Source organism: Lepidothrix coronata, unplaced genomic scaffold (genome assembly GCF_001604755.1).
Source record: "Lepidothrix coronata isolate B3197 unplaced genomic scaffold, Lepidothrix_coronata-1.0 Scaffold73, whole genome shotgun sequence".
Taxonomy (NCBI): domain Eukaryota; kingdom Metazoa; phylum Chordata; class Aves; order Passeriformes; family Pipridae; genus Lepidothrix; species Lepidothrix coronata.
Genome location: NW_016690253.1, coordinates 3,642,277 through 3,666,904, shown reverse-complemented (window position 1 = coordinate 3,666,904; position 24,628 = coordinate 3,642,277). Strand labels below are relative to the sequence as shown.

General features: G+C 44.9%; 1 protein-coding gene across 1 annotated transcript in view; it reads right to left on the bottom strand.

Annotated features, from left to right (window-relative positions):
• LOC108499377 (fibronectin type-III domain-containing protein 3a-like) overlaps positions 1–24,628 on the bottom strand; it is a 40,778-nt gene that overhangs the window by 15,516 nt on the left and 634 nt on the right. Inside the window, exons 2-7 of the mRNA XM_017819130.1 lie at positions 19,686–19,781; positions 7,906–8,033; positions 3,968–4,043; positions 3,049–3,125; positions 1,231–1,459; positions 2–83 (exon numbers count right to left, since the gene is read on the bottom strand). Coding sequence (XP_017674619.1) covers positions 2–83; positions 1,231–1,459; positions 3,049–3,125; positions 3,968–4,043; positions 7,906–8,001 — 560 coding nt within the window. The 5' untranslated portion in view covers positions 8,002–8,033; positions 19,686–19,781. The remainder of the gene's footprint in view (position 1; positions 84–1,230; positions 1,460–3,048; positions 3,126–3,967; positions 4,044–7,905; positions 8,034–19,685; positions 19,782–24,628) is intronic.

The following is a 24,628-nucleotide window of genomic DNA, read 5'->3' as shown; positions in this document are numbered from 1 at the left end:
TAGTCTCTTCTTCAGGTGTTCCTGCATTTTGAGACTCCTTTCGTCCCGCTGGATGAAGTTTGTCCTTCCATGGGAACGAGGTTCTAAAAAGGAAGGAGAAATGAATTCACTGTTCAGTATCCTTTACTTCACATCTGACAAACACTCTGGAAGCTGGAAGAATCACTACAGTAAAACCAGAAGCTGAACCCCTCAGGAACTTTCCTGTGCTCTGTCAGTCTGGAGGGACAGGGATTTTTGAGGTCTTTTTAAACTGAATTGTTCAGGCCTTTCTCCCGTCAGCTGCTCCACATCCTGCCTTACAGCTGCTTTTCTTCCCTGCTACAGACCCATTTGCAAAAAAATAAGCAAATTTAGGACCCAAACTAACTTTTTTAAAACACAGCTTGGGGGCTACTGGATATTTTACCCTAAACATGAGTCAAAACATCTTAATTATCAATTTAAGCTTGAGAGAGAGAGATAGTGAATGGTCTTACATAGTTTAATTTCTTCCTGTTTTAACTCTTGATCATTTAATAAGGTATATAATAACTCTGAAGTGTGTAAAAGCTTGGTGTAATTCAGCATGACCCCAGTCCTTCACTGAGATATTGATTCATTCAGTTTTTAAATACAGAGTGGACTTGCACTTCACTCTCCAACATGGATAACTATGTTTTATGGTTTATAGATAGTATTTTTATTCTCTTTTTAGTCATATTTGGACTCAAAAAAATACATTCACGTATCAAATTAAACACATTTTCAAGCCAAGGCTGTGACAAAACACATCAGTTTTGGAGAGCACAGTTTTAGGGAGAGGTAGAAGCCACCACTGTGGGATTTACAGCACCAAAAGCAGGGATCTGTGGAAAACACACAGGATCACAACACTTCCCAGGCACTGCCTTTGCAATAAAGATGTAAAAATGGAAGAGCAGCAGATTGAAGGTTTATACAACCCTACTTTGCACTCGTTGAGTGCAGACCAGGCTCCTACACACCTCCCCCCAGGGGTGTGTGCTCTGCCAACGGCCCCAAACCCACGGACAGAGCCACGGACAGAGCCACGGACAGCCCCTGTCCCACCTGGCTGCCTCCCAGGTGCTCCCTGTGCAGCCCCTGTCCCACCTGGCTGCCTCCCAGGTGCTCCCTGTGCAGCCCCTGTCCCACCTGGCTGCCTCCCAGGTGCTCCCTGTGCAACCCCTGTCCCTCCTGGCTGCCTCCCAGGCGCTCCCTGGGCCTCACCTTGCTCCTGGAACACGTGTGGAGGCGGGTGCTGGTGGATGAACTGCGGGGGCAGCTCCCCGGTGCCCACCGGGGGGAACACGGGGTGTGGGGGGTGCGGGAGCAGAGCGTGGGGGTGGTGCATGTAATGGGGCACGTGGGGGGGAGGGGGAGGAGGGGGATGCATGGAAGGGTGGAATTCCGAGTGGGGCACCACCACCACCTTCCGGACTCCGTTTTCTTCCACCACCTGCCACACAACGGGAGAAATCCAAGGTCAATCCAGAGACAACCTTATAAAGAAATATTTACAAGTAATAAGGAATTTCTGTGCTTGAGTCCATACCCACAACCTGCCAAGCAGGGATTTGCACCCCAAACTGAATTCCAGGGGAAACCAAGCATGTATTACTAGAAGGAAGAAGAGTTGGAGGGTCAGCGGTAACACCCCAAAGTGCTGAACAATCCCAGAATCCCAGGATAGTCTGGGTGGGAAAGGACCTCACAGCCCTCCAGTCCCACCCTCTGCCATGGGCAGGGGCACCTCCCACCGGACCAGGCTGCTCCAGCCTGGCTTTGGACACTTCCAGGGATGGGGCATGAAACCTGTTCACCACTGAACCACTTCATCCCACTTTGGCAAAATCCAGAACGATCCCTGGGCTCTTCCAGTCATTGGGAACACAAAGGTAAAGTCTCATCTCCCGACAGGAACAGCCTGAGTGACTCAAGCTCTGATTTAGAGTTCATTTAAAACTTGTCAATCCCTGTCACAACAACCAAGGGAAAACAAACCAACCCTCCTGGTTTCAGGTGACAGCAAACACAGAATAAATAAATGTATTTTTCAGGCTGTACTGCCAGGGCTTTGCACTCTGTTTGCACTGATGGCTCCATTTCAGAGCGATGAATTATATAACCTGGAGGATCTTTCTTCAGGGTTTGCATGAAAGTACCTACTCAGAACAGCAGAAGTCCCAAATGCAGCTGTGTGCAAAAAACACAACCCAAGAACACACAGCTACAAGGTTTCAGGCCTACTGAGAAAACTCCTGATTTTAAATATTACCAGGAAATGTCTGCAAAACCAAATTAAACTATTTGCTTTTCATTATTTCCCTTTCAAATGCATTAACTTAGAAGTAAATCAAACTGGTCATTTGAGCATCTCTGGTAACAGCTCAAATACCACACACAGGTCTGATCTGCTGTGACTTAGCAACACCCAGGAGTGGAAAATCCATGAGAATGGAAAAATAAAGCTGGGAGAGCCCAAAGCCCTGCTCATTTCACAGGCACGTGTCACTGGAATTAGTGTTTCCATCACTAACACTCCCTTCACACTCTGCTCCAACAGTGGGGTTTTGCTGGATGTTGAGGAGGTCAGGGGCAGTGAAAACTCTGATTATTTAGGACTATTTAGTTATATTAAAATACAAAAACCTGCAGCCAGCTGGGAGTGTTTGCATGACCCAGGCACCCACCCTCACCTTGTAAACAGGACTGATGGAAAACAAACATGTGGATCCTGTTAATGGATCAAGACAGTCAACTCGGAGTCATCTTTCTTACTAAAAGTATCTTTTACTGCCTAAGAGTATTTAAAGAAAATCCTGGAAACCCGATCAAATTTTACTCAGTGAACAGAGGTGACAGAGCCCACAAAATAAAGTGAAATAGTCGTTAAGGTCAATGGAAAAAATAGGAGAAATGATTTTTTCCCAGCTAAGATAATCAATAAATAAGATAAATATTCTTAAACCCACACAGAATATAAAACTTAAATAAAAATCTATAAATGATATAAAAACATGAAATAGGAGGATGAATGAAGTTTACCTGAGATACATAACCGGGAGGCACAAATATTGGTGGCATGGAACCATTTGGTGACATCAGAGGGACATGTGCTGGACCTGGGGAGGAACGAGGGGCCACTTTTAAACAAACCAGGGTTTTCCCATCTGGAAACACCTTTTTCCAAAGGTGGGAGCTCACCCTGGGGCCTGAAACACCAGCAACTGCATCTGACTCGGCCCTGGATTATTGGCTTTATCCCAACCACCACCCCCAGGCAGCCAACAGTGTTTGTTTCATTGCACAAAAATCAGTATAGATAATTTTAGCTCTTATTTTGTGGCAGCTAACAGTCTGTAGTAATGCAGACGGCTGGTCTAGTAACTTTTTTTTGAATTTTAAATAAGAATACATTGTTTTTCACATCAAGCTGAAAGGAAGTATTTCTGTGTGGGACTTGATGAAAGCAGAATGGACACATTTTATATAATAACATTTGAAATGGTGAAAAATATGTCCAAAATAGAAATACTGATAAATTCAACTTGACTTACAGGAGATATTTTGTCCCAACTCAGATGTTCTGTCACTTACCCAGAAGGTAAAAAGGAATTTTCAGGCACAATTGGGAGCAATAATTCCCCCGGCACCTGCCAAGGCTGTACCTGACAGCACAGTGAGGTCACAGGGGCTGTTAAAGTTGTTTAGATTATTGTGGATTAAATCCCATGTAAATTCATTCCCAGGATTCTGGGAAGACAAGTTATTCAAGGATCACTGCAAAACCAGCTTTTATAAATTAAAGTCTGCAGGATATGGGGGATCCTGGCAACTTCCCAGGGCTTTAACAAAAATCTGATGTATTACACTGCAAAGCATATAAACCACATTTGATAGCACAGAAACAAACAGGAACTTCGGAGCCAAAATATCTGGATTCAGAACTCCAGCTTCCCTTTACCTTGAATACACTGCATGTGCCCATCTTCAGTTGTAATTGTAAATGTTTCACCTGGGTTTACCTGGACAAGAATAACCTGGAGGAAACAAAACACAAAAGAGGTGTTGGGGTTTTTTAATATTTTAAGAACTAATTGGGGGGAAAAACCCCCATCTCTTCCTTCTCCCCACGTGTGAAGTTAAAACAACAAAGCTCTGGCGACCCTGGAGCAGAAAAGCAGGATGAGACACTTGTGGGTGGAATGAGATTTCTTCATACTTTGACATCAAATCACTATTTTTTTCTCTGATTACCACCAGAAGTGCTCCCCTTGACACACCTGAAATAATTAACTAAGCCTTTGATTTCAATTCTTTCACACTGCTTTTTCTTCTCTTACTGAAGCAACAAATGACCTGAGCTTCTCTTTGCTTTTCCAGCTTTTCCCACCCCCTCTGCCCTGGATCTCCCAAAGGATCAGGTGTGGTTTCTGTGCAACTGGGCAGTTAAAGAAATACAACTCCCAGTGAGATTCTGCAGGTCCCTTTGGACATGACCACATCCATCTGCACACAAATCCATGTGGAAATCTGCCAGCCACCCCTCAGGCACCATCCTGTCCCTGTGCAGGGTGTCACAAACCACCACCTCGTCCTGCCCCACGCACAGAACATGTTTCAGTCTCAGGGAAATATTGGCAGCTGCAGCTTTATTGTAATTTTACTGTAACATGGCAAACTTCTGCAGTGAATTTTATGGTATTCTACAGGCACAGGTCTAATTCTTCAGTAAAATGAGTGTTTGGCCAGGTAAGAACTGCATTACATAGTCAAAATTCCACCCTGGTGATGGCCAGCACATGAAGAAAGGCCAGTGTAAAACTAGAAATAAAATATATTTGTTAAATTAGGTGTGAAACTCAAAAAATCTAATCTTCTTTCCTTCAATTTTTATAAAGTATTTTTATACTATTCATGGAATAGTTGTATCAAGTAGATGGGACCTGAAGAGATCACATAGCCACCCAACTCCTGGTAAAATGAGCTACTCATGACATTAATGAATAAATCAATTCTGTGCTGCCACATCTCCAGTGATGGAGCTCCAGACACCTGCACCACACTCACCTTTCACCACCCTCATCAGTAGAGACTCAAAGGAACAGACTGAAAAATGCCATTTAACACTGATTTTGCAGCTTCTGCATATTGGTATATTAATCTTGACTTTATTTTTTGTAACATCCCTTGTACAGGAGCATTGATGCTCCTTGCACAGGAGGATTTTCCTTTGGGTAGATGAGTTGTTTCTGGGTATAACTAAACCACCAAAACCTCCTGAAAAGGCCATTTAGCCAGTCAGCAATACTTATTGTGGTTCCAGGAGAAGGAAAGATGGCAGAGAATACCTTTAAAAATGGTAAATTAAAACACTGGAACTTCAGCAGATCTGTCATTCCAGCATATAAGTAAATTTGACTTTAATGCTACTGAATTTCTCAGAGCAGAGAGAGAGAAGGGCTGTTAATTGTTTAAAGCAAACTGACAATAATGGGCTGGGGATCTGCCAGAGCACAAGGAACCAGGAAGAGGAGGTTTGCTGGGGATGGGATCAACCCTCCCAGCAGAGCTCACCCTCCAGGCAGGAGAGGGATCCCTGGAGGGATTCTGAGCCTCTGAACGTGGCAGATCTTCAGAGCAGGTTTCAGTGAACTCCAGTGCTCAGACCCAGCTCAGGGAACTCTCACTGAGCAAAGATCCCCAGTCAGTGGTGCACTCACAGGCTGCAGCAGCTCCAGACTGGAATTCCAGGAATGCACAGGCAATGTCTTGGAGGAATGACTCACTGTAATTAATGAAGCAAATGCAGTTGCATCCACCTTCCAAGGAGGCACATTTCCAGGAAGCTGGAGCCTCTCTAATGAGTGGAGCTGAGCCAAGTTCCACACAGGGAGTGCTGGAGCCCAGACCTGCCAACACCTCCGGGTGTCCTGTGCAGCCCCTCAGAGCCAGGGCAGCAGCACACTGGGACACCTATTGCCAAGGACCAGGCTCTGCTTTTATCCCTTAGCCACACACTTTCCACTGCTCAAGTTTTTTCAGAACAAAAAAAAAAAAACAAAAAACCAACCCAGAAAAACTTCCAACTTTTTGCTTTATGTGACATGAAACTAATGATGAGCTGCATTCACTGCCTGAGGGGACTGGGCAAACACACAGGGTGGGTTTCTGAGAACAAATCACTGTACATTTATCATAGAAATTCTGTATTTCTATAGATATATTTTTATATTAATTACATATTTATATAGAGAGTGTCCTCTGGCAGTGAAATAATTAAAAATCATCTGCATTAACACAGATTCTAAGTCAAGGTTCTATTTAAACTTCAAACCTACTCTTCAAATGCATTTCCAAGATATAAGTCTTTTTTCTCTCCCTTTTCTACTCTCACCTGGTGGCAAACAGTCTGCTCTGGGTTCCAAAAATGTCACCTCCTCATGGGTCATTCAGCACACACTGACCTACCCCAAGACACATCCCACACACAGCTCTGGGACAGGGGCCAATTAGATCTACTTGATTTCTTTTCCTTCATCTCTTTTCCTCATGTAACATGAAACACAAGGTTCTGGGCAGGGGCTGAAATTTCACCTTCTAGTGCCAGAACTTCTGACATAGCTCAGAGACTCCACAGCTTTACTTATTTCCAGACACACTCATTGTACTTCCATCTCCAGAGTCTGAGGCAAAAAGACAAAAGTACTTTTTCTTTAATAAATTGAATACAACACAGGCCTCTCCTTCTTCCCATGACAAATTAAAGAATATCTCATTTCAAGTTTTCCAGCATTTACTGCCTATAAATGACCCCCAACAATTCATGATTATTTTGCTGTACCCTGTTCAGTCACTGTACATTCAAATATCCCAAGGGCTTCACTGTCACCATAATCATTCCATGACAGTTATCCCCTGGGAACTTTTATGCAATTTTCCCTTCTGAATTAAGCCCTGAATTCCCATTTCACTTGGTGTCAGACACTGGAGGTGATGAACTGATCAGATTAAAGCAATGGGCAGTTTGTCCCTTGCTTCAACAGAACAATTCTTTAACTCAGGCACAGAAATCCTTCGAATGTATGTTTTGTTATTACAGAATCCCTGAACAGCCCAGGTTGGAAGGAACCTTGAGATTATCTGGTTCAAGCCTTTGTGGGAAAGAGGGCCTAGAAAAGATGCATTGTTAAAGTACCAGGATGGCTGGGAGAGTTCTGAGGGCACTGCAAGTCTGTCTCCAGAGGTTGGGAAGATCCTCAGCATTTACAGCACGAGGAATTTGACTTCTACTGCCAAATAGTAAATTCACTTCATGTTTACTGACAACTTACACAACCTTGGGCTTCAAAACTGTTTTACTTTCACTTTTGCCTGTATTTCTAACCCTCAGGTACTTCTGAAGGGTTGTGTCCAATAAAACTCTAAAGTTTCAACTCAGTGCACTCAGGTTTCACCACTGCACTGTAATTATTAATGAAGACACTTAATAACAGGAAGTCAAGGTCTTTCCTTTCATTTTCCTGTAACAGACTTCTTGCTTTAGAGCCCTGCAACCACTTGCTAATCTTTATTCATTATTTCACACGAGTTTCAAAACCTTAGTGCTTTATTAAACCCATATATTACATTTTCCCTTTGATCCTTGGAGTTTGCAGTGTAATTTTAAAGCACTTCCATGTGCAGAACAAACACTCCCTTCACCCAGATGAATGCTGAGTGATTTTTTCCTCCCTGTGTTTGCACTTCTGTTGAAGTGATGACATCAGTGCTGGGAACCACATCCTTCCCTAACTCTGCAAATCGGTATCAGAGCTGGGTTTTTTTTGAGTCTCCTCCTCTTGTAGCCACAATCCAAGCTGTTCCCAGAGTTCCCTGGTGCACAGGACAGGATTTACTTGCCTGCTGGATGCTGTCCCCATTGACCATGTGAGGTAGAAGTGGCACTTCATTCAACAGAGGTGTGGCTTCCAAGGGGGGCGGCTGGTCGGCCATCATTTCTTGGGACCATTCATGGACACATCCACCACCTGCTCCAACAAAAACAGGGGTACAACGTTACAGCCACACCTCCTCCCCCAGATAATCCTCTCTTTCACTTGACAGATTTGGTACCAGACTCAACAGCAAAGGATCATCAGACATCAACACTCCACAACTCTCCCCTGAAGGTTTTCACATAAACTGATTTTAATTGGACACAAAATTCACTATAAAACATCCACTTTGGCTTCATTGCACATTTAAAACTTGGGCAAACTGACAGGCTTAAATGAAGGAGGGGATGACATGTCATAGATCCAAGTTCTTCCTTGTGGGTGGGTCCCTTCCAACTCAGAATATTCTGAGTGCATCCAAGTAGTCCAGTATTATCCTACTTTTCATTTTTAACTACTTCATTTAAGCAATAGGGATCCTTCTCCCAAAATTATCCTCTTTAATTATCATGAATATTCAACTTGCCACACGAGTGCTGAAACTGGTACCTCAGTGCAGCAATTACACACTGGGGGAATTTGCATTTATGCAGCACTTTATTCCTAAATTTCAATTTACAATTCTTCTACTCCAGACCCCAAGTGTCAGGCTCAATAATGCACATGCCACATATACATTTCAGTCCCTGTGATGATCAGAAAAGCCCCCAAACTGTGTGATTTCTCCAGTGTTGCAACGTGTCCTCAATGCAGAGTCTGACACGGTGAAAGCAAGGCTTGAGACAACCCCAAAAAAGCATTTTGTAACCAAGTCTTTAACTGAGCCCCATGGAGAAATGCAAAGGAAAAGTGCTGCATAGCTGTGGATTTCCAGGGAATAATCTGTAATTACAGTCAGTCAAAACACAGTCCACATGGTAGGGAATTTTCAGTGTATAGTCAATCCAGCATCCATAAAAAGCACAAGATAACAGGATACAGGAAATGCTGACACTTCCTTCTCCCTTCCCATTACCTCCCATAAACCAGAAGGCAAAGTGTGGGTAGGACAGTTTATTCCTTAAAAATAAAAATCAAAACCAGACTGAAAACATCCCCCCTAAATCTGTGCATGAACCAAGTCAGGCTGTGCCAAGTCCTTGTTCAGTTCTCCACAACCTGCATGGAAAGGGAGTGTTTGGGGAAGGAAAAAGAGGAAAACCCCCGATGAATTCTGTACCTGTGGGACTGAATTTCCAGATTTGCAACAGTGAGAGAAATATCACAGCCTGACTTAGCATTTCTGCTGGTTTTAATTCACTTTGTTCAGCAAAGGTCTGCAACAAAGCTGAGACTACAGGATTTCTCCTCTATTGCCACGACAAGGTAAAGGAGCTGGTGGAATCCACTGATAAAACCCACATTCCTCCTTGTTTGCAAAAGCATCTCAAAATAAGAGATACCATCACACAGTCACAAAATGCAGCACAACAAACTCCTCAAGGCTTCCCAAGAACCTAGATCACTTCACAAACAACTTGTTTTCCAGGTCTGCTCCAGTCACAATTTTCAGAGGCCAAATACGAAGGTGCAAGGGCTGGACACGACCTCAGAGATTGAATTTCTATCAGGTTATACTTACTATATATATTTAATACACTTAACTGCCTTAGCATGTTATTTATTTCCTGAATAAAATAATCTCCTATTTGTCAGGCTTGGAATTGCCTCTGCCAAGGACACAAACACAGCTGATGGTATTTAACTATTCCATTTAAAAATTCCTGCATGGTAAAATTGAGGCAGCTTTTCCTCCTCTACACCTCTCCCATTTTTAGATGGTTAGTGGTTGGATTTAAGCCTTAAAAGCCATAACAGGAATATGCTCTACACAGGCAAAATGAAAATCCTTTATTTTCTATATGCAACAGTCCCAATTTCTTTCATCTCTGAACCTCAAAGACGACAGAAATCAGTACTTAAAATAAAGGGGAAACCCCTTTACCAAAAAGCAACTCCAGCTGCATTCAAATGTTCAAGCACCCAAAATGAGCAGCTGCAGAAAAACGTGTTCTGAAACAGGTCCCAAAGCCACCTGCAATTCTAAATGAACGTTCTGAGTTTCCATCCTGAGCTTTATTAATTAATTTTCTGAGGCTTTGTCTTTAGGACAAACTGTAGAGCAGAGCCCCAACATCCACGTGGGGTTTAGAACCCTCAGCCTCCTGCCTGATGGCTCAGGTAGTGTTTAATTCCCATTGACACCTCCCCACAAATTCTGCTTAGTGCTGTGATTTCATTTTTCAGAGGAGGAACTTAATACTTGGAGTATCAGGAAATAACTGGTTTTATACAGTTAATGACAAACACCAAAAATAGCGAATTTCGTGTCTTGGCAGGAATCTCCACGTGGGCAGAGAAAATAGAAGTACTGACATAAATGAAACCATTTTCAGAACTTCTGGGCAGTTCCACCTGGCTCAGGACGTTGATATTTCCCTGTGCAGCTGGGCTGGGGTGGCTGCAAGCGGCAGAACACTGAGGACAAAAGAGGAATGCCCTGACAGATTGGAAAAAAACGAGTTATTTTGGTTTTACAGCACTGCTTCATTCCTCCAACATCCTGATAAGAGCAGCAAAGACACTGCTGCCCTCAGAGGGAGCCCAGGGAAGGAGGGGGGACTCAACCCCTCCCCACTTCAACAGGTAACACTTTTCCAGGGAAACAGAACGTGATCCAAACAGATTTACCTCCCCAAAGGCTCCATTTCACTGGAGGAAGTAGGTGGTATTGGGGTAAATAAAAAGAGAATTCCTGAAAAGTTATTACATAGTCAGCACAATTTCCTGCAAAACATAACAAAGACAGGGCTCTATCTTGAAAAGCCATTTCCCAACACCCTCCCACAGCTTGGAGCAGGGAATCCAGCCCTGCCCCACAGCCCTCAGCCACAGGGAAAGGCTGATCCCACGGAAAAGGTGGAGGACAATCACTGCCTGGGCAAGGAGATTGCAGGATCCTGAACCCACCTCCATCCACACTCCCACAAAATCATTCCAGGATGGTCTGGATTGGAAGGGACCTTCAAGTCCATCCAGTCCCACCCCCTGCCATGGGCAGGGACACCTTCCACCAGCCCAGGTGGCTCCAAGCCCCGTCCAACCTGGCCTTGGACACTTCCAGGGATGGGGCAGCCACAGCTTCTCTGAGCAACCTCTGCCAGGGCCTCCCCACCCTCACAGCCAAGAATTCCTTCCCAATACCCCATCTAACCCTGCCCTGTGGCAGTGGGAAGCCATTCCCTGTGTCCTGTCCCTCCATCCCTTGTCCCCAGTCCCTCTCCAGCTCTCCTGGAGCCCCTTTAGGCCCTGCCAGGGGCTCTCAGGTCTCCCTGGAGTCTTCTCTTCTCCAGGTGAACCCCCCCAGCTCTCCCAGCCTGGCTCCAGAGCAGAGGGGCTCCAGCCCTGGAGCATCTCCGTGGCCTCCTCTGGACTCTCTCCAGCAGCTCCACGTCCCTGTGCTGTTGTTCCCAGGGCTGGAGGCAGCTCTGCAGGGGGGTCTCACCTGAGGGGGCAGAATCCCCCCCTGCCCTGCTGCCCACGATCCCTGTGGGATCAGCTCAGGGCACGGGGGGTTCTGGGTGTCAGGACATGTCCAGCCTCTCACCCACCAACACCCCCAAGTCCTACCAAATCCCACATCCCTAAAAGTCTGTCAGTGATTCCAGGCTTCCTCTAAACCCTCTGTTTTACCCCAAGCCAAGTCAGCTTGGAGAGGTAACCCCAGCTGGGGGGGGTGTTCATGGCCCAAAATGACAACCCACCCATCGGGAGAACTGTATCAAAGAGCTTCTCGGGTCCTAAAGCCACTTTGTTCCATCAAATCTCAGGAATAGGGGCTCAAACTGCTTTGGCCATGGTCTGTTCTTGGGTATTTTAAGTTAATCCTCAGTAGTAACTCTCCAAGTGGCCAGGGGGAAAAAAAAATACGGAAAAAGTGCTTGCACTGAGAATTGACAGGCTGCACTGACATTAAAGATCAGGTAATACACTAAATTTTAAATTGTAGTCTAAAATAAGCAAGAATAATCCCATCTGGAAGTGTTAAAGACTAGGCAAATTTTGTAATTTATAGGAATTTACTGCAACTTAGTGAATCATTAAATATGAATCAATAGCAGAATTTCTAGAGGTGTCTCTCCAGCTTTGTCACCCTGTCCTGGAGATTTTTGAGTCAGTATGGAATTAAACAGATTGACTTTTAGAAAGTTTACATTTTGCAAGGGCATTTCTGACCTGATTCATTTCTTTGCAGTGGTTTCTATTACACATCAGCTAAAGGTCACTCCCAAACCTGGTCTGAGCTGAGGGATGAATTCAGTCCATGAAGCATGAAAGCCATAAAAAATAAAATAATTGGGATTAATCACCTCTGAAACAAACCTGAAGCAGTTTTAGCTGAGCTGAAACAAGTGACAGTGGAGATCACATTCCTAAGTTAAATAACTTTTGTTTCCACAGATTAGTTGTTCGACACACGCGCATCTCAAAAGCTAAAATACTGCCATTTATTGCAAATTAAAAAATATTTTAAATTAAATAAAAGCAATTCCTACTGCAAAAACGGACCCTGGGACGTGTTCTGGAGTAATTCCACGCTGGGCTGGTGTAATATGGTCGCTCATGTCAACCATATTCACAGAAAGGCCACATTTGCCACGCACAGTCTCAGCCACAAAGGCTTCTAAGAAACCCAGCGAAGCTCCAGGACTGGCCTGGAGCAAACAATTCCCGTACACAGCGGCTGGGCCTGACCTCACTTCCTGACAGAGGGAAAATGCCGAGCCTCTGGAAGGCTGGAACATTGGCCTTCCCTTTCTCCAGCCCGGATTCCTCCCCAGCAGTGCCGCTGGAGCCCGGCCAGCCCCGAGCAGCCACGCAGGGCTCGCCGATCCCAGCTCCCATTTCCAGGGAAAACAGCTCCGTGCTCCTGCACGGAACAGGCAGAGCTCACTGAGGGCTGAATGACACTGGATCATCCTACCAAAGCCTGGAAAACATCAGGGGGTCACAAGACATTTGGAAATTCAAATCTAAAATTGTCTACAATAGTTTCGAAAGTGAAATAATGAGCAATTCCAGGACATGGAATTCCACTTACTAACAAATAAATGGTGGGAGTTGATGACCTTAGAGGTCTTTTCCAATTTTAATGACTCTGTAAATGCTCAGTAAACTCCTTGTAAGGACTCCCAGCATTACTGACCCTCCTGTTTCCATTTCCAACCCCGCAGCTCAGGATGAGGCGCCGCGTTCAGCTCTGGCACTTCCACTTGAATGACACAAGAGAAAACTACAACATTATAACAGCAATATACTGAAAAAATAAACGAAGTCGTGGCCAGAATAACTGTCCTGTATAAACACATCATTCCTGTTTTATCCAGAGTTTTTGGAGCAGTCACCAGTAAACAACAACACAGCAACCATTTACAGCCGTGTCTCTCTTTAGCCCCTCACCGTGAATTTGCAGGGCACGTAAAAACACAGAGATTGTGTTCTATAAAGAAATAAGACACATTTAATAAACTGAAAAAATAGCCTTTTCATTGGAATTGCATCCTTTAATCATTAATAGAAGGTGAGTTATCTATTGTGCAAATGTGTCACGGTGTTACGGATTTAGCAAGTTTTGAAAATCCTGTTGGCTCATGTTGAAATATTTTACCAGCACTTTAATATATCCCACAGTCTAAACAGGGGGAACACTGCAGACAGGAATGGATCAGCTTCATTCCGCTGGCCAGCACAGAACGTGAACAGTGTTCATAAACAGCAAAAAATTAGTTTATAATCCCAGACAGACGCTATCCCAAATTATCATCATTTTCATTATAGTCAGTGCTGGATTTAAGATGAGAAAGTTCCTATTCCAAGGAGCTTATTACTGAAATGCAGACTTTAATTTTTATTGAAATCCAGCATGCCTGAGTTAGAAAGAACAATGTGTCCAGGATGGAGAGCTGGGAATTCAGCAGAAACTTCCTGATTTCCAGGTTCAGTGCCTTATGCAACCTGTCAGCCTGAGCCTGGGTTTTCATTTATTGCAGGAAGCAAACTACCACAATACTGCTATTTACTAAGGGCAGCATTGTATCAAACCCTAAAGCTTTAATTACACTTTTTTATACTGACAGAACTACTAATTATCACTATAAATATTATATAATATATAAAAATATAGTCAACATATTCTCTTTAAGTGGGGGGAAAAACTTATGTTCTCTGATAAAGAAAATTATGAATTATTGCCATGCCTTAAAATCCAAATCTCCTGCAAACTGAGGCTTCTGAGTGTTTTACACACATTCCACCCTGTCAGCTCAATTTTCCATCAGTCATTTCCAAAGGCTGTTCAAAGAACAACCACAGACGCAAACAAAAGTCATCCCCAACCTCAGGCTAAGGAATAACCTTGTCCTAAATATCCAGCATCATTTATGACTCCTAAAAAAACAGATTTGAAATTTATGCCCCACACAACTCAGAGGCGGGAAAAATCTTTGGGGGAAAAAAAAAAAAAGACACAGGCTGCCCTCTGCCACCCACGTTTTTCAAATAAACAGCATTTTTAAGGTATCATCCCAACCCTAAAATAGTCCTCCTGTGCCCCAGGACCACACGTGAGACCTGCTGGGTGGACTGGTTTACTTTGAGCGAGACGAAGGCACCGAAAGGTTTAACAGAAGCTCAGTTAGACCTGAGCTCTGGAGGGACCACCACCACTCCATAAATCATCTGTTCCCCCACTAAATACATGTTTGGATTAAAATGTTGGGCATCATTTATAACGACACCCCAGTGAGTTTGTCAGCAGCATCTTGTGTGAAGTTTGGCTTCCAGCCAGGAGGGCAACACGACTTCGTGTGATCCTGAGAATGTTCACGACTGACCCAGAGAATGGGCTCAAACATTTGGAACACTGAGAGCTGAGAGCCCAAAGCCATTCTGATCCAGGTAAAACTGACCCAGGTGAGCTCTGGAACCCCAGGAAAACGTTAAGAACTCAGTAAAACTGCACCCCAGCTCCACACACACACAGAGGACCAGGTTTCTACACTCTGCTCCAAGTGTTTGCTTCCAGCAACCCCCAAATTACAGACGGATTTTAATGGAGTATTAATGCTCACCTCGCAGGGAACTGAGTCCTAAAACTCTCCATGAAGGAGGAGTAAGATTGGGATGGAAACCCTCATATCAGACACTGAAATCCCTGAAGCTACCAAGAAACAGCAGATAAAGCCCACGGAGACACGTGGGAGCTCTGACCTGAGGGACAGTATCCCCTTCCATCCTCCTTATCCACCTGGATCAGGTTCCTGCTGTGACCGTGCAATAAAGCAATAAAACAATTGCTCCTCTCCACCCTCACTCACAAACTCCCCAAGAACCACCCACTGCACTCCAGGATTGTTTTCCAGCCTCCAAGTCCATCCCTGAGGATTCCAGGGGACACAGAGGCCAATGACCAGTCGGGGGAGGTCACAGCCCACCCTCCAGAGTCACAGACTTTTCCAGGGACTGCACAACTTTCTGCTGTTCTTCACAAGAGAAACTGCCCTGGGAAGAGCTGTGAGCTGGGAATAAAGAACCTGTCACTGCCAGAGCACATCAGGTTTGATTTGAGCTCTTATTTAACAATATGCTCACGTGAGGGCCACGTCTGTCCTCAGAATTATTCTTTTATGAGGCCTGCAAAGTTTGCAGTAACAGTTTCTGTAATGCAAACATGACATAACTTTTAGATAAATATTTTCCTTCATTGCTTTAGTTATAATTTTATGTCTTTTCTCTCATTGCCAGAAAAGCAGAGCCAAATCCTAAGCACTTGTGTGCTCCTTCCTAATTGACCAGTCCCATAAACTCAAACCCAGGAGTTCCTGAAACATCCTAATCCTGCTTCTAGAAGAGAACTGAGCACCTCAAAGAACTGAGCCCTTGAAGTATTTCATTCTTATTTCAACTTAAAAAAATAATGGGACTAAGGTATTTTCCAGCTATATCAATGCTGTTAAAAAAAAAAAAATAAATGTAAAACTGCTCCTTTCCACCTGTTAGGAAAATTACATGTTCTGGCATCAGCTGAGTTGCTCATTTTAATGCAAGAATTTTTCAAGCTGATACGAAAAAGCTTTAAATAAATACAATGTATTGAAGCCCAAGTGTGAAACTGAATTTTAACTGAATTTAAAACCACATTATTCTGGTTTTTTAGGCCTTGAAGGAAACCAGTTTATTTAGACACTGACAACATACTATGGAAATTCTATATTCCAGTGGTTATCTAAATCACTTGGAAACTATGGGAATAAGATACACTGTGGTCCACTGAAAAGTAATCAAAAAAAAAATTCTGACCAAGTTCAGACAGACCCAATCTCTAAAGAGCAAAAAGGCAGCTGGATTTTACACCTCAAAGAAACACAGCTGAGCAGGTGAAGCAAAGTGGTTCAAAGCATGCCAAGGTTTTACCAGCTGGGAACTGCATGTTCCTACAGGGACCTGCCCATGCTCTGAGGCTCTGAAATCCAGGTTAAGGATCTGGATAACTGAGTACAACCCCTCCCAGTGGGAAAAATCTGAAGTGGATTGTAAAATTCAACCCAGTTTATGATCATTTTTTCTCCTGAAAATAAAAAATTTCTGCTCGTTTCCCAACCTGTTTGAAGTCCAAGGGAAAAAGTTCCGTTTCCAAGACTGGCAAGAACCCAGAGGAATGGTTTGTTGTGTGTGCAGACACATCCATTCCAACAGGAACACATCATTCCATGGCACCTTGTTCGTCCCAGTCCCCTCCCTGCAGCGAGGAACACCCAGTTCACGGCAGGAATAAAGGTTAAGGATTTGGAAAAGCTTTTTTTTAGAATCTTCACGTGAGGAGCAGGTGGGAAGTGGCAAATTTCAGTGCCCACTGAGCTTGGCTGCTCTGCTTTGTCCTCTGTGTCTCCAGACCTGGGTGAAACTCCTGGGATTGCACCAGGAAAGCCCCAAAACTCTGCCCTTTTTAGTGCCAGAGCTGGGTAATCCCTAAAAATGAAGCTGGAGAGCAATTATGGGATGGCAGACACACACACAGCTGGTGTGGCACAACCCCAAGGTGATCCAAAAGCTCTTTTCCAAACGCCTGCATTCTGTATTCCAACAATTTATTTACTTTAGGTCTGACTCAGGGAGCCCAATCATGCAGATTATTAAAACCAACACAACAAGGCCACTTCCAGGAAAGGCTCCTACCACGGGACTGCTCCGAGCACACAGCTGGTGTCTCATCCAACAAAACAGGAGGGAAATCAGCACTTCCCAGGATGGAGACACAAGCAGGAGTTTGCTTCCAGGTTGCTGCAAAGGCTGATTTTCCAGCACTTTCTTCCAGCAAGTGCCTGATGCAGCCTGTCAGCACAGCAACACAAACAAGCCTTTTCCATTTAAGAGCTCTCCTACAAACCATGACTTCAAAAACAACCATAAAAGCCCAGTGAAAGCAAAGGATTCCTTCAGACTGGAAGAGATTATGCAAACTCCAAGCAAGGATGAATTATTTTGATACACCAACTGGAGACTGTTTTCCTTGTGCAACACGAGCAGAGGCTCAGGCTGTAACACTTTAGCTGAGCAGTGAAATTAGTCTGGTTAAAACAGGTTATACTTAAACTAAGGGCTAAAACACACCAATAAATTACTTTAATTATCACAGCTGAGCAGTCCCGTGGCAACAGACCATGTGCATTTTTGTAGTTCATGGAAAATGCAAGGGAAAATGCAAGGATGAGGTCACCCACATGAGGTTTGAGTAGGAGCACTTCCCTCAGAGTGTGACAGGCCAGGTCTGGGCACAGAACCACTGACACAGCTCAGCTGATGGATGGCAACACACTGAAATCACTTCCTTCTGCATCAGCTTTAAATATGTATTAGTAAATCAGTTAATCTGCTGTAAATTTAGAAATATAATCATATTTTACATAAGAGCCTAAGTGGAAATTATCAGTTTTGAAGAACATAAGGATGACAGTTTATATGTAAGTTTTTATAAAGTTTATGCTCTAAGAATTCTAGGTATCGAAAAGCAAAATGACAGTTTACAATACAAACTGTTGTTTACACAACACCTTCCAAACCTGAATAATTCTAACTAATTCTCACCCCTGACATGGCAATGGACAAAAATACACACAAGGCTGAGCAGATTAAAGGTTCTGCTGGGAACAGCCAATCTGCTCAAAACCAACTGCACCATCCTGCAAGTCCTTCAGGAGACTAAAACCCCTCACACACAAACATTAAACTCTGCCTTTATCCCTCCAAGTACCTGCTGGAGGAGAAACCCAAGTGACACAAGAGTGGCACTGATCACTCCACTGCTCTGGGACACTTTCATACCTCACCCAGCAGAACTGAGAGCAACTCAGCCCTGTTGAAGAGATACTAATGCTGAAGGTATCTGATAAAGGGCATTAAACAGCAGATTAAAAAAAACTCCATCTGAATTTATAAACCTGTATTTAACCTGATTAAATGGTTTTCCTCCCAAATATCTATTCAGCTGCAGAGAACACAGCATGATAACCATGGTTTTTCTCCATATCTTGTAAGAAATCTATCTGCTGATCATCTTTTGCTTTCCAACACTGCTCCCCAAAGTCTTGTCTTGTGCTACTGTAGTTTCACACCACATTCTACTCTACATCCATCAGATAACACTCATTTTTTAATATAATTTCTTCTGTTGCATTAGAGAACTGTGAACCACCCATGTTTAGGAAGCTGGAGAAACTGCTCTTTGCTAAGTTGAAACTTGCATATTACACTTGAATTTTGGTGCATATTCATAACATGGAAGTTGATTCTTCACTAGAGGGGACTTGACCTCAGCAAAAACACCCTCCCCTCACAGAAAAACTAAACTGCCTGAGTGCCTTTCGATACAACAAAGTGATTTCTGAGTCACAAAGACTTTACACTGCACCTGCTTGTTCTCCCATGGAAAACACGCTGGGCAGCCAACTGCTTCCAAAACTCACCTGGACTTTTGGCTACCTGTATTTTCAGGAATGCAATCCCCATGGTTTCACAAGGCTCTTACAGTGCTGTACATTAGAAGATAACTCATGGGACTCCCCATTAAAAAAAAAAAAAAAAGTGAAGTTGAAGAATTCTTGCTCTCAAACCCTGGCAAGTTCCTGACAGATTTCTTCCTGCTTTTCCAGCAGATCAGTTCCATGACCTGAGCAATTCCAGAGGAGTAACTCCATTCCATGATCTCCAACTAAACCCAAAGGATCTGAGCAGGGCACTATCAGAATGCAGCTGTTCTCCACACAGGAAATACATTTTGCTAATATCAGAATTTACTTGCTTTATCCAAAGCCAATTATGCAACTCTCTCCAAGACAAAACTTCCAGCTAAGGGATGGGAGGGAGAGAAAGAGCAAGAAATGTGAAAATGGAGGAAAGGCTGCCACCTGACAAAACCAGTAGAGTTTCTGAGAAAACACTGACCCTCTTCCTACCTCAAGAACCCAATCAGTTCTTCCTTCCCTAATTCATTTTTCCGTTCGATAATAAATCATCCAGAAATTTCTTCCAGGAAAAGGAGTCCTAAGTTTAAAAGCCTGTCAAATATATTTATTTCAACCTAAAGTGTTACTTAGAGACTTAATGAGAAAAAAGTGCTTCAGAAAAGAACAGTAAGTTGTGTGTAATTACCGTTGCCACTCTCCTGCCTCGGAATTCCTGCAGCTGGTGAGTGTCCCAGGGCCGGTGCTGCCGAGGGAGCAACGAGTGCTGCCCTCAGTCCTCTCTCTGCGGGCAAGAAAAACCAGTCATCTTCATTTTAGTGCCTTGGCAAGTCACAGAAGCACAGAATGTGCTGGGTTGGAAGGGACCCACAAGGACCATCCAGTCCAACCCTCAGCCCTGCACAGGCCCATCCCCAAGAGTCACATCATGAGCACATCCAGAGGATCAGCCAAACCCTCCTGGAGCTCTGGCAGCCTTGGGGCTGTGCCCACTGCCCTGGGGAGCCTGGGCAGTGCCCAACCACCCTCTGGGGGAAGAACCTTTCCCTGAGATCCAACCTGAGCCTGCCCTGACACAGCTCCAGCCATTCCCTGGGTCCTGTCCCTGGTCCCCCCAGAGCAGAGCTCAGTCCTGCCCCTCCTCTGCCCCTGCCCAGCACACTGGAACTGCAGTGAGGTCTCCCCTCAAAGTCTGAAGAAAAACCAGGTGCAGAGAACGGGGCAGAGTCACTAAAAGAGCAGGAGCCATGAAGGGCCAGCCAATGGCTACAACTCCACGGGAACAGCAAACACAGCTCAAGGAAAAAGGGAAAAGCCAGCAGAGCTGTCATGGCATTCCTGGGGTCACCCAGCACGTCCCAAGTGCCAGAGCTGACACTGCCCAACGCTGCCCAGGCTCCAGAGCACTGCCAAGACACTGCCCTGCTCAGCTAGGAGTGTGAGCAATGGCTGAGGGACAGGCAGTGTGGACAGTGGGATGAGACAAGTCTTTGGATAGTAAATGTATTTACTTAGTTATCTATCTCTGCTCTACTCCTCTATATGACAATAGGGATGAAAAAAATCCATTTCCAAAAAGTATGCGAATACATGCACATTTAAACTGCCGTGCACATATTTATCCTCTGGTAAGGTGCATAAAACGATATAAATTGTACATAAATCTGGAAATACAATCCCAGTTTGCTGTTATGGGGCAGCATGGCTTTATTCTAGAGACTGCTCCACTAAAGGTAATTAAAGCTTCACTAGTGGCTGAAGCCATTCAAGATGTTATTATTTAATGATGTAAAATTATCACCTTTCTCGAGCTACTGCATCCAGTACCGAATTCCAGTTCCTAAACCATTTGCACACTAAGCCCTGTCCTGGCCCTCCACACACAGGAAGTCTTTGCAGATATCAGTCAATTCCCAATACAATTTTTCACAGAATCCCAGAGGCTCTGGGGTTGGAAAAGCCCTCCCAGCCCATGGAGTCCACCCTGTGCCCCATCCCCACCTTGTCCCCCAGCCCAGAGCACTGCGTGCCACGGCCAGTCATTCCTGGGACACCTCCAGGGATGGGGACTCCAAACCCCCCTGGGCAGCCCCTTCCAGTGCCTGACCACCCTTTCCATGAGGAAATTCCTCCTGAATCTCTAAAGGTAAAGCCCAGGCAGGTGTGTTCTGCAGTTTGCTTCAAGAAATCTCTGTCCCTGTGGTTCCCTGTGCAGGAAGCCCAGCCAGGAGAAGCTCCCACACCCCAATCCACTGCCACTGTCACCAGAAAGGTGACACTGCCTTGAAGTCACTTGAAGATGTTTCTGAAGTCACATGTTCCTACTGAACGACTTTTAATAAGGCACAGGTAAAAATATATCATATAAATGACCAGCCCCAAAGCTGGAAAAGTACATTTGGGCAAAAGGAGGCATTTTCCACATCAATCAAGACACTGGGAACAAGGGGAGATTTACATTAGGATTGAAAGGGCCGAAGGGCTGGGAGCCAGTGGTGTGTCTGTGCTGGTCAATACACAGCAAGGATTGTGTCAGCACCACTGAGAGAATAAATTATCGCTGCTTTTACAATAAGCTCTTCAAGAATGCAATAAAGAGTTCAGTGTGCGCTCCTCACTCAGGAATCCAAAACTTTTCAGTGAAGGTCTGGCTTGCAGCAAAGATAACAGCTGAAAACTAACCATCTTGACCTTGGGAAGCTTCATGACAACGTGCTAAGAACAGGTGAAAAACTGAACAGGTCACTGCTCCCCCATCCACCAGCCCTGAGAGCAAGCACAGGTTTAAGTACTGAGAGTTCAGACCTGGCGGGTTTGAGACAGCCCAAAATTAGAAGTGAGAAATGTAATTTTTATCCTCAAGCCTCTTGGCTGTTGCAGTATTACTAATACTGAGGTTTTCTCATCTGCTTTCAGAGATAAATTTAAAATTCTTCCCCGATTAAATGAAATCATGGCAGGAAATTAAGAAAATATGTAACTAGGGAAGGCATTCTTACAATATTTCATACCAGCTCCTGACTTTGATGCACAGTATTATAAGAATGTCTTCCCAGTCACGTATTTTCCTCCACAGTTTGACAAGAAGTCTCCCAAGTTGTGGGAACAGCAAGTCACCAAATAAAAATGCCAGTTTCATTCTTCCAAGTTTCAAAGATGGATTTTTGATTTGCTTGAAATTCAGCAGGCACCCTCGGGAGCAGGATTCTGGAATTTTTCCTGTCTGCACAGTCCATAGGAAATTTTAAGGACTCACCAACCTTTTCCTAAAAATAATTGTAAAAGATGAAGGGCTGTTGATGTGGGTGGGAAAAGCCCCACAGCAAACACGATGCCAATGCCACCCTCCAGAAAGCCCCAAACAAAAGAGTGTTAAAAGAGCTCTATAGAACATTTATATCCAACTTTGCTGCAGATTTGGTTTCAGTGCAACATCAAAGAAAGATGCAGTTTGTGATCAAGGCTTGTGGCAGGAAATGGATGTGTGTAGACAAAGTTATCTTTCTTCTCTCTAAAGGTGAATACATGAGGAGTTATTGTTTTCAGCCATTCTAACATCCAATTTCTCAAAACCACTACAGTAAAATTAACTATTAATCACCAACAAAAATAACGTGACCCCAGAGAACAGCAATAAAAGTAGCCTGAAGTGGGTATCTGTGCACATACACAGCCCAAGGAGCTGAAATTATTCCACTGCATTGTCAAAGTGCTGCTTAATTCCAGCTAAGGCCAAGTTTTCCAAAAACTTGCTGCAACAATCCTGAGCTACAACAGAGTGAACAACTTGTAAGAGCTTGTTCCAGGGGATGTGTAAGACATCAATACCAGCCCTGTTTATCCACTGGCTGCCGTGTGAAGGATCCCAAACTGAGATCTGGGATCCGACTGGTTCAGCTCTACAGAACATTAGATTTATTTGATCCTAGATGAGAACAAATGATTCCCAGACAACTCCAAAACTTTCCGAGATTTGGAACACAGGAAGGTAAAAAGCCCTAAAAGAGCAGAGTGCAATAGCTGGCTGCTTTTCAACATGCATGATCACACACACTGAGCCCTGAGAAAGTCAACATCTTTCCCATTTTACCACCTTATCCTTTTTCACAAATTACATAAACCCAGGGAAGGAATGTGAGTGTGGGAAGCAACTCGGGTTTTGCTTCTTACTCACAAGGATACTGAACTAGACACAAAGTACTTTCTTTTATGCTGGATCTTAACTCCAAGTTCAATTTATTGGCTTAAAACACTGAGAGGATGATGCTTCCCTGGTTCAAATGCTAATCTGAGGCTCAGGAAATCTAGATTCAATTCCCTGCCTCACCACATACTTCCTGTGTGACCTTGGGCCATAAATATTTCGGTGCCTCAGTCTTTCCATCTGTGACTGAGATAGTATTTCTCTATTGAACTAAGTGTTGTAAAGACAAATACATTAGGAAAACATCAGGAATCACAGGTCACAGCCATATGTGGATCGGGCAGCAGAGGAACTTATCTGTGTGTCAGTAGTCCCAATCAGGCAGCAGGGAAAGCAAGGGAGGGCTGCCAGTGTTAAAAACTTTAACTACCACAGGGCAGCAAACACATAAAATACCAGCAGAATGGATGGAAATTGAAACCTCAATTATAAAAATCGGCTTTGCAGAAAGTTTCCATCATTCCAACCAAGTTTTAAACAGAAACAAAACTCAGAAACCAGCTGAGTGAGCTGCTGAAGGGAGCAAATACACCTGCCAGCAACTCATTATTGCCCTGTTTTGGGAGATTATCACATGAAACACCTCCAATGTGAGGCAGCAGAGGGGCAGCTGAGGCTGGGGGCAAAGAATCCCTAGAGACTGTTCCCCAAAGCCCTGCGGGAAGGGAACCACATGCTGCTGGAGTCCCCAGCCTTTTGTGAGAGGCGGTAAATAGGATCGGGCTAAGAGTGCTCACAGTGGGGTCCCCTCTGCTGCTGCCCCAAGGCGGGTGGGGGGGAATAAAGCGCGAAGGGGGAGGGCAGAAGATGGTCACCACCCAAACAGGGGCTGACAGGAGTGACCTCCCCCTGCCCCGACCCCAGGAGGAGCCGGGGGAGGTGTCTGGGACTGAGCTGGGAGCAGCCAAGGGGAACAACTACAAGGCTACGTGGCATTCGCAGGCAGCGGCTGCGAGACGGAGAACGGGGGGGCGGCGAGGGGGGAGCCGGGGGGGGGGGAAAGGCTTCAGATCGCAACCGCTGCTTCCCCGAGACATGGAAGGACAAGGAGAGGAAGGGGAAAGAGGGACACGGGGGACGTGTGCGCTGTGCAGAGGAGCGGGACCGGGCGGGGGGAAGAGCGACCCGCGGAGCTCGGTGGCATTAACCCCGTCCGGGCGGGCTCAGCTGAGCTCAGCCGGGATCCCCCCGACCCCAGCCCCGGGTGTCTGCCCAGCTCTGACCTCCGCACCGGGGTGTCCCGTTAGGAGCCGCTCCCCTAGACCCCGCATCCCAAATCCCCCCGGTCTGCCGGGGGGGATGCCCGTGCCCCGCGGGGCACCCCCGTACAAACCCTCCCGTACAAACCCTCCCGTACAGACCCCCCTCCTCCCGTCCGAGACCCCCCGAGCCCGGCCTGACCCCCCGTGCCGGCACCCCATCCCACC